Source organism: Olea europaea, unplaced genomic scaffold (genome assembly GCF_002742605.1).
Source record: "Olea europaea var. sylvestris unplaced genomic scaffold, O_europaea_v1 scaffold1146, whole genome shotgun sequence".
Classification (NCBI taxonomy): Eukaryota; Viridiplantae; Streptophyta; class Magnoliopsida; order Lamiales; family Oleaceae; genus Olea; species Olea europaea.
In genome coordinates this window covers 166,907-176,708 of record NW_019228853.1, presented here as the reverse complement: position 1 = coordinate 176,708, position 9,802 = coordinate 166,907, and the positions used below count along the sequence as shown (strand labels likewise).

General features: G+C 34.5%; 1 protein-coding gene across 8 annotated transcripts; it reads right to left on the bottom strand.

Annotated features, from left to right (window-relative positions):
- Positions 1 to 806: 806 nt before the first annotated feature.
- LOC111373591 (phosphatidylinositol/phosphatidylcholine transfer protein SFH9-like) lies at positions 807 to 9,062 on the bottom strand. Of its 8 annotated transcripts, XR_002698963.1 has the most exons (17): positions 8,636 to 9,062; positions 8,253 to 8,331; positions 7,877 to 8,174; positions 6,474 to 6,573; positions 5,725 to 5,991; positions 5,516 to 5,593; positions 5,322 to 5,423; positions 5,191 to 5,240; positions 4,995 to 5,094; positions 4,757 to 4,858; positions 4,445 to 4,537; positions 2,689 to 2,779; positions 1,912 to 2,273; positions 1,738 to 1,812; positions 1,300 to 1,496; positions 1,141 to 1,202; positions 807 to 1,017 (listed from the first exon to the last, which is right to left on the bottom strand). XR_002698963.1 is itself a non-coding variant. In XM_022996143.1 (16 exons), exons 2-15 carry the CDS (start codon positions 8,257 to 8,259, stop codon positions 1,443 to 1,445), a joined length of 1,779 nt encoding a protein of 592 aa, XP_022851911.1. In that variant the 5' UTR covers positions 8,260 to 8,331; positions 8,636 to 9,062; the 3' UTR covers positions 807 to 1,017; positions 1,394 to 1,442. The 8 variants fall into 8 exon arrangements, 4 of the variants coding, with proteins under 4 accessions (XP_022851911.1, XP_022851909.1, XP_022851912.1 ...); XR_002698961.1 differs by having other exon boundaries at positions 1,141 to 1,496; XR_002698962.1 differs by having other exon boundaries at positions 807 to 1,202.
- Positions 9,063 to 9,802: the final 740 nt, after the last annotated feature.

The following is a 9,802-nucleotide window of genomic DNA, read 5'->3' as shown; positions in this document are numbered from 1 at the left end:
TATAGACCATCATTTCTGTTAATTAGAAATGATCTCTTATCCGTGGACAAAATAAATCTTACTCATCATAAATAGGAGATCCTTTCTTTTAATTTACTACTTTTCGATTTGACGTGTACATTTGCTCCCTTAATTTATAAATAGATTAAAATGAGTGAATTATAAGTGGATAGTATTTATGAATTTATTAAAATGTGTGATTGAAAATAAAACTTGACTATTATGACACAACAAAGCCAACATGGAGCTAACAAACAATATTATAGTGAAAGAAATCAAGAACTCGGTGTCAACTAACATAGACCTACTCAAATTTACCAATGATGATTAAAGACTCAAAAAGAAACTTGTTAAAGAGTTCACTTTGCACCATCGAAATCCAATACAAATATAAAGGTTTTGCAATTCAATGTGATTACTCTATCAAATCTAAATATAAGACGATAATTAGACACTAATGTCATGCTAAATAAGATGTCATTGACTCTAATGAAGCCTACACGATAATGTAAAACTCAATGCTGTTAAAAATTCAAATTCTAACTTGAGCGTAGAGTAGACCATTTGAGCCAGACTTGGCCAAAAAGATTGACCTAGCTACTGTTTTGCAACTTGGGACTGTAGCCCGATCAATCTTTTTGTTCCAAGTACAATATTATTATTAAAATTCTAACTTGAACGTCGAGGGCGAGTGGACCCACATGATATCTGCTGCTTTATTCTGATTTCTTCCCAACAGAGGAAACTTATTGGATGTGCATTTGTTTCTAATTTGAACCGATACTCTGAATATGGGAGGTAAAGAGTGAGAATTCATGGAGAAATGTCAGGAGAAATTCCCCCAAACTCTTTGTCAGTATATTGCATGTGATTATCTGTAGCTGACAAAATTTGGATTTAAAGTGAATACACAGTTTGCTTCCAGAAAATGTAAACTATGAACAAATAATTGTATGGTATATCAATTTATTGCAATCTTCATCTGTGTTTGATGCTTGAAACTGCCACTGTTGAAACCTGAAAAAAAAAAAATCATTGAGAGAAAGAGAGAGAGTTAGAGACATGTTGACACTGGAAATTGTTCGGTAACTTCTCGCCAACACTACGGTTGATGTTGAAAATCAGTAAAATAGACTTTACCAACTAATCAATTGGGTGGCAAGCATACTAACTGTCATCTGTTTTCCAAAGTCTTCCAGTGGCTGAGAATTTCAAGCCTAATTTATTGAATTTTCAACGGCAACTATACTGAACATGGCTAAACAATTTCCAACTTCAACAAGAAAAAGCTTGAATTACCCGTGGAGTGCCACATATTGAACTTCTGACTAGTAATCACGCCGATCTACTGGTCTTAATTTGGGTTGGAAGGTCACAAGGAAAAAAAAAGTACCTAGAGGGGTTCATATCAAAGAAAGAGTTTCTCTTTGATACTTCAAGCGTCAGGTTCTGGGAGGTAACGACTTGCTGCTTTGTAGCCAACAAGATCTCGTCCCCTGGCATTGGTAAAGATACATTGTCAACTTCTGGCACTGTGAAGGGTTTAAAAACACTGACAATCATGATTATATTGAGTTAGCTTTTCAAGCATTTCCTTTCAAGGGGAATGTTTAGTTTGCCACGTTAGACAAGACTCAACATTATTATGGAGTATTTTTTCTTTTGCATCTTCTTTAATACTGTCTAATAATGCGTCATTCCTTGCCAAACAAGCCGTAAGAGTAAATGAGAGCTCACATTTAGACTGGATTCCTTTAGAGTCTCCAATGACTCAGAAAGCTCTAGTTGTTTTGAAGTGGTTGCAAACAATGCCTGAATATGACAGTTTACTTGCGTCAATCAACAACTAATTGGAAGAAGATAATAAACTGTAGGATGTCTAGAAGATTGCATAGACAGTGAAAATCTTACTTTTTTAGTCTTCTGCAAGTCGTGCTCTATGGATTTTATGCGATTCAAAGATTCAAGTAGGATGTCATCCTTCTCTGGGGGAATTTTTGAAGGTTTCTTCAACAGTTCGGTGACGACATTCTCTAAATGTTGCAACTTCTCACAGCATGGATGGAGAAGCTCCTTACTATTTGGCCGTGAAACAGGTTGTTCTTGCGAATTTGAATTTGCAGAATGTGTTCCTCTCAGATTTTTCACTAAGTTCTCTGAATTTGCCTTTGTGAAAAATCTTCTAACCAGCCCAGAAAGCAACAAAGATATGCATGCAAGAAATCTGACTATGAGAACATGCCTTCTTCCGGGGACATGCCTAGTCAAATCTACTGCAAGAACCAGATATGAAAAATGTTAATGCTACAACACAAACGCAATTACTTCCTTGAATAAACAAACAAAAAAATTCATTTAAAACCCCCCAGACCACCCACTGATGAAAAACTGGTGCTTCATGGGAAAAAATGAATGGCATAACGAATATCACAGCACTTTTTATATTCAGTTAATTGTCCAACAAAAGAATGACAAAATTAATGAGCACAAGCACAAAATGCAAGCAACAAGATAGATGGAGTTACATGTTGATGCCCTAATGGAAAAGAGGAGAAACCCAAACACAATATTATCAAAAGCTTCTACAGTGAAAATATTACTATATGCATCCAGAATGAATGTCCCTACCAATACGAAACAAGAACAAATGGAAGCCTCAACTAATAGGGAGAAGCATTTCTTTCTTACTTGAAGGACAATGATTTTCAACTCTATCCGCATGTTTAGGTCCAATCTTGCCACGTAAAGATGAAGGTCTCCCTACTGTTTCCTGAGTCAGCTAAGGTAAAAGGCAGTAAGATCGAGCATAGAAAACATGAGTGATGTGACGTCACATCACTATATTTAGTAACATTTATGAATCGTAAAAGAATATAAAAAAATTGCATCCCAAAAATGTAAAGAAAATTTGAATATACAAGTTATCAAATGCTGGCACAAAATAAGTAATATCTAAGACACCTTAAATAAAGGGAGAAAACTGATAGGAATCACTATGAAGTCTATTGAAGTTAACGAGGTGCAAAATTCAAACACAAGAATTTGCAGATGGGTGGTGTCGCCTTTAAGTGACTTTGTTTCCCTAGGAAGGTGGTAATAAGGGTTTGGACTTTGGACTTGAACGCTAGTTGTCTCGTGGAAGAAAATAAGTTAAAATGGTGCTAGGAGCATGTTTGGCTAAACTTAAAAAGTTATAAGCTTGTTTCAAAATTAAAAAAAAAAAAAAAATATTGGCAAAAGTTGGAAATAAGTACTTCAAAAATGATTTTTCTTTAAGCCTTGCCAAATATGCTCTATTACTGCAGATGGGTGAATAGGCAAGTATAACTTTTTCAGCAACCACTGCTATTCCCTTCACAAAATATCAATATCATTGGTCTATAAGTATCATCTTCCCTTGTCATCGTAAGTGGCTACCTATATAATCATCAAGTATTCACCAGTCCCATGTTCCTTTTTTAGTTAACTTTTTCCCCATTGATCTCCTGTAACATGAATCTCAATGTTAACAATGAAGTATTCTCATTTAATTTTACTTCAATGTAATTGCGTATTTTTTGAAACGTGACACATTTAATTCTAAGAAACACTATCTTCTTGAATCTGTCTGCCTCTTGGGCCACCTCTAGTTGATATATTATGCGCAGAACATGAATAAAGATTCAAATGGCCTTATCTCCTATATCAGCAACAGGCAATCCTACACAAATTTCAAGAATGTTGAATCCAACAAGTACACCAATACACTGATGTTTTGAGGTTCACTTCTGAAAAGCATAGTTTGGATAAGAGTTTCAGAAAAACTGGGCGTCCAAAACCAGCAAGCTTAAGGGAATAAACTCTGTGTGGGAGTTAAGGAATCACTGTTTAATAGTAGGCAAATGCAAGCAAATACAAAGGAAACCACCAGAAATTCATTAACTTGAGACTAAATCCCATTATATAAAAGTGAAAACCTATTAGAAAAATCTATTTTTAGTCAAATGAATACTTATCAGAAATGACATCATCTGCATAAATTGATAGCTATAAATACTCTTCTATTACATTATAGGCGACCAAATGCTTATCAATCCACGTTATAGAAACAAGCCATCAGATGAAACATCTCATCTGCTTAGCAATTAAACCTACTTGTTCGAACAACATATCTTCATTTCTATATTTGAGGAAGATTCACCAGCAGACAATACTTATGTTATTTATTATAGGCTTTCAAGAAAAAATATTTGATGACCACGTATTCAACTTCCTTTGATTTCAGATCATTTACATTGTCTTACATGTTAAAACCTAAATGCAGTTTTCAGGTAGGAGCCTGAGGTACAGGAGAGAGTGTAATCCTTTTCTTCCCCCTTTGGAATGGACTAAACCAAGTATAATTTGGAAGCTTCTGTAAATGAAATAAGACACTGAAGAGAATATGATGACATAAATCTCTTACATTATCACCAAGTGGAATTGTCTGCATGGTACTGTGAGAAGAGACTTGTAAACCAGAATCTGGCCCATCAGGAACAATTTCATTTTCCGTGTCCTGTATAGGGAAACAAAAATTCAGTTCAAACATTACCTACAGCATGAAGATGAATAAAAGTTGGTACATGGAATTTATTAGAATCAATTAGCTCTATTTCGAAATGACCACCATCAGAGAATGTGGTAACTATAACAATTTCACTATTTAGGTCCTGTAAAAAGGATAGTTCCGACATGTCACGCAGGTGAATGAACAAGGGTTGGAGTGTGTATTTACCTTTGAACCTATTAGCTTGATCTCTAAATCATCGTCATCCTCTGAAAAACTGGTAATTTTTTTTGGATAAGTCGCTTCACCAGCATGTAAAGCATGTACCAGCTGCAAGTAGGAGTTGGATAACCCTGATTATGTGCAAAAGAAGACAGGAAAATGTAGCAGCGACAAACAAAATATCCTTAATTTTTTGTGCCAACATCAATCAACAAGTAGTGCTGACCAATGACAATGTTCAAACCTTAATAAGCTCTGGATCATTCCAGGGTCCCTTGTCAGATCTAAGACATCCACCTTCATTTGGGCATGAACAGGAGCCACCAAGAAAATCTGGCAATTGACTGTTTGACAGAATATTAAATGATACAAACTAAAACCTTTAGACATTTTATGTGTAACAACAAATAGAATTATGCTTTAGTAGGCAGAAAGATCACCTAGAGTCTATAACTTCCAACAATGTATTCTGGAATTTGGTGCCCAGAACCTGCAGGATCGGTAACAGTCAGTAAGATAATGTTTTCATGCGACCACAAAAATCTATATAGTTTGAATACCAATCCTTTACATGTATTTTTGAAGTTGTCCTTGGATCAAGAAAGCCTTTTGCCCAGTTCCACAAATATTTGAATCCACTACCCGCGTTAACTATGTACATATGATTCAATGTCTGCACATGATGAGAACAAAAAATCAGTGATCATAGCACCAGAGGAAAAATAAAAAAATTCACTTTATTCCTCGGAAAAGAAGCTGAGGCACCTCAGGGTAGTTGTTGCCATCTATTCTCTGCATTCGCATGACTAGATCATGTGCAACCTTGCCAAAACTCATCCAGTTCTGCATTACGAATATTTAAAGGGAAAATTTACAATACAAATTTCATGACCAAAGAATGCATAATGCTAAAAACTACTAGTAGAAATTAATGTCAACAGGTTGTACTAATGATTATCCAGGTAAGAACAAACCAGGCCATATACATCCAGGATTGTTGTTGTTGAATCTATATGTCTCTTGGCCATAATAGAACATGCTGGAAACTTTTCTTCAAAAGTCTTTTCAAATCCCTGTATGTGATATTTTAAGAACCTCTCTATGGTGGTTACGCTCATAAGCTTACTAGGTTCAATTTTGCCAAGTCTTTCAATGTATACAGGCCTCCCTCCTTTGTCTACGCCATGGTAACCATGAGGATAATATCGCCGAACTTCTTCAGATTCATCGTAAACAAAATCCTAAAAATGGCCATACAATTATAGCAGCTTAAGATAAAAAAAAAAAATCAATGTGATACAGATAGGAAGATATGTAACTTCTCATAATTCAAATGAGAACTTCGACAGACAGTATCAAGCCAAACCCAACATTTATTTTATTTATTTGTCTCTGTGTGTGTGTGTGCGCGTCGTGGGGATTCAATATGCTTACACCTAGAGAAATTATACAAATAGATCTACACTTTAATGTATAACATAAACATGACCAGGAAACCTAGTTCAACCAGCTGTACATCAACAAGCAAATTAGTTAAAGAGTATGTAGAAAGGATTATATTCAGGAGGAACCACGAGAAACAAAGTCAATCCATTATAATCTCTGTCAATTACGATCTCAGTACTCATCTTAACAAAATATTCAGATATGTTCATCACAAATCAATTATCTTTCCAATAATAGTAAGGACAGTGATAAAAATAGATAAGATGCAGCATTTTACCTGTATAATAGAGTCTACTCCATTCTCTTTCCTCCAATTGAGCATGTCTGCCCACATATGGACCGTCTTATTAAGGTCAAACTTCCTTGCTTTCAAGAACCTGCAGCACAATCCTTTTTGTTCTCTTAAGAGTATATATTAAAACGCACAGGTTTATAAAATAAAAAAATTGAGAATATGAAGGAATAACAAAGAAAATTTTGTGAAGTATTTGACAACATAAAACAAAAAAATTAAAAACAATATTACATAGAAAACAGGAAATATGAGGGGTTAATGAAATTGTCTTTAGAGGCTCTGAATATACAATGCACATATAACAGCTTGTCTGAGCCAATGCATTTATAAAGGTAGGGATTTAGGAGTCATTTCAAAATTCAAGTGAAATAATAAGATAATATTTTTAAAAATACATATATTGCTCTATGCTAATGAAAAGAACTGTAGTACATATTCAAAAACTTGTGAATAGGGAGCATTATTATTATCTTAGCATGACATGTCATACTGCAATATTGACAAGTGATAGGTACCAGAACTTAATTAAACAACTGAAGAAGCCATTCTTGGGATTGCATTATAGACAAGGTATCAACATACGACATAGCGGCCTAGTGGCAAGACTTAGAAATGTTCTATTTCAAGTGGGATACAACTTACTGAAATGACATTCTATTTCCCAATAACAAGTTTTTGGAGACAATTACATGATAGCGATATCTCATACTTTCCCATCCTTTCCAAGGCACTTCTCACTACTTTCTATAGAACCGTTCTTATCATCTATAAACAAGAAAGCTACAGTCACCTTCTCCTCCATAATGAGAATCCAAACAGCGGACTCTACTTAAGCCATGTGTTTTCCCATTTAAGCTGTCTTTTAGTCTACAAAAAGAAAACCAAAATCATGTTGACCAAAGTCAGAGTTCTAGAGTTGGAACTAATGTCCAACATTCTTTTGTAAAATTCAAGCTTCTAAAGACAAAAGTTTCTCCATCTTACCTTCAAGAGGGATAAACCTAAGAGTACTTTTGTTTCGTTTTGCAATGAAAAAGAATCGGAAAACACAAATGTTGAGATTTCATATGAGTTATGGTCCTAATCTCTGGAAGAAGCTGAAGTAGGTTGGTTGAATTGTATTTTACCACAGGAAAACAGAATTTTAAGTACAAAACCAGAGAACAAACAACATTAAAAATCAAAGTTAAGACTAAACTAATCCCTTGCAAGAGGGTAACGACAATATAGATCCATAATCAGGACACAAAAATAGCAAACAATTAAGGCCAAGAAATTCTCTTTCATCATAATGCAATTGCAAATGCTCAATAATTATTATTTTTTTCCGAAATTGATACAGGTGGATTTTTGTAACTCTCTGTCAGAAATGCAGATGAATCTACCTCAACATAATATGGTAATCATCATGGCGAGCTGGAAGCAGGTCTCTGTCAAGCAAAACTTGACGAAATGCATTGACTGCATTCTCTTCCTCCTTGTCTAGAAACTCTTCTGTGGAAATTGAAGCAAACCGACAATGAGCCACCCGTTTACTGCGTTTCCTGAGAGTGCGTGTAATTTTTGTTGAAGCATTTAATGCTTTCTTCCTCAAAGATCTCATTCGAATTCTCTGTTTCTCATTCTCAGAAATCTCATGATCGGATCTTTTCTCTTTTTCATCTTCTTGTATCGAAACTATTTCTAAAAAACGAAAAATCAATCAAAAAATTTAAATAAGTAAATACAGCTTAAATATCGCAAACAGTAACATGAAATTACCTGGCATCCTTATTTGACCGATTCACAATTCAATACCTTGGTGACACTGAATTGATAAAGGACCAAAAGCTCGTGAATTCTGCGTAATGAAAAAACGGATAAAAGACATTGAAACGTAGATATTGTAAATCGAAAAGAAAAGTAAAACTGAACCGCAGATTTCGTAAATCTTCAAGATTCGCAATGCAGATTCCTCTGCCATTCCAATTTCCCGAAATCAACACGAAATGCGGGAAAAGTTCATAAAGATCCGACAAAAATTCAGTGCATTTCACGCTATCAAAAACGTACATTCACGAGGCAGATCCAGCGATCCAATGAAACGAGGGAAAAATAATCACTTTTTACATACAATTTTATTCTTTATTGAATTAATTAATTACCTTCTAAATCACACAATGACGGTGATCGGTGATCTATTTCCTCAGCTGTTTTCTGTACTGCCTATACATTATACACGTATATAGGTCATGTTGGGGAGCAGATAGTAGTAGTTAGTTAATTTTGCTTTCCAATTAATCTCTGTCTTCATTTTTCCTTCTCTTTCTAGAAACGCATTTCTCGTGCCTCCACGGCGTTTCTTTTTCACAGACTATATAATTAGTTTCTCTCTCTTCAGCAGATCTACTTGTACGGCGTTAACTCTTTTTTCTCTCTCTATTTATGCTGTTTCTCTCTCTTCGAGAGACCTACCAGTAATGAATTGCTACTATCACCGCCATCTCGCGGCCAACTTAGCGGTGGAGATTCGAAGAAGGCTGGGTTTTGATCTTAACGCGAATATTCCCAAACTGTTGTGCCACGTGGAGGGCCAATGGGAGCCGGTTAAAAGTCAAAATAGAAATTATTGTATTTTAATCAACCACATAAATGATTATTCATTGACCCTCAATATTTTGACCTTTTATTTTTATAATCTTATGGTTTATTAGCAATTTTTCACTTCAAAAAATCAATTTTTTGACAATATTTCATTATTTCAGTCGTTACTTTTTACTTCATCATTTACAGGTAGAACCCACTTTTCTATCTAACAATCAAAAAACCAACTCTTATAATTATTATCGAACAGAACCCAAGTAAATCATGTTTACAATAAAATGGTGAGAACCAAAAAGTGGGATGGTACATATGCATCGCCATCGTGCATGGATAAAAAGTAATTTGATTAAAAAAAAATTTAAGCCAGACGTTTATAAATTTCTAAAAACAATGAGTCAAACATGACTTAAGACCCCTTTTTAATAAGGCTTTTGAAAAGTGAAAATCTATTTTTAAATTTAAGAAGTTATTCTAAACTCGCTTTGATAATTTTTTGTAAGTGCTTTGACTGTTTAGAAGAACTTTTAGAAAAAAACTGACTTAATGTAAATTCTTCAAATAACTTTTGTCAGAGTAAAAGCAAAAGCGCTTCCAAATGAATCCATAGTAAGTTGAATTTTACAACACTTAAAATAAATAAAATTATTGTCTCGTGCATGATATCCATTGTTGCTAATAGTCACATTTTAAACATGATCTGATCATAAGTTTAAAAAATCTTGAAATAT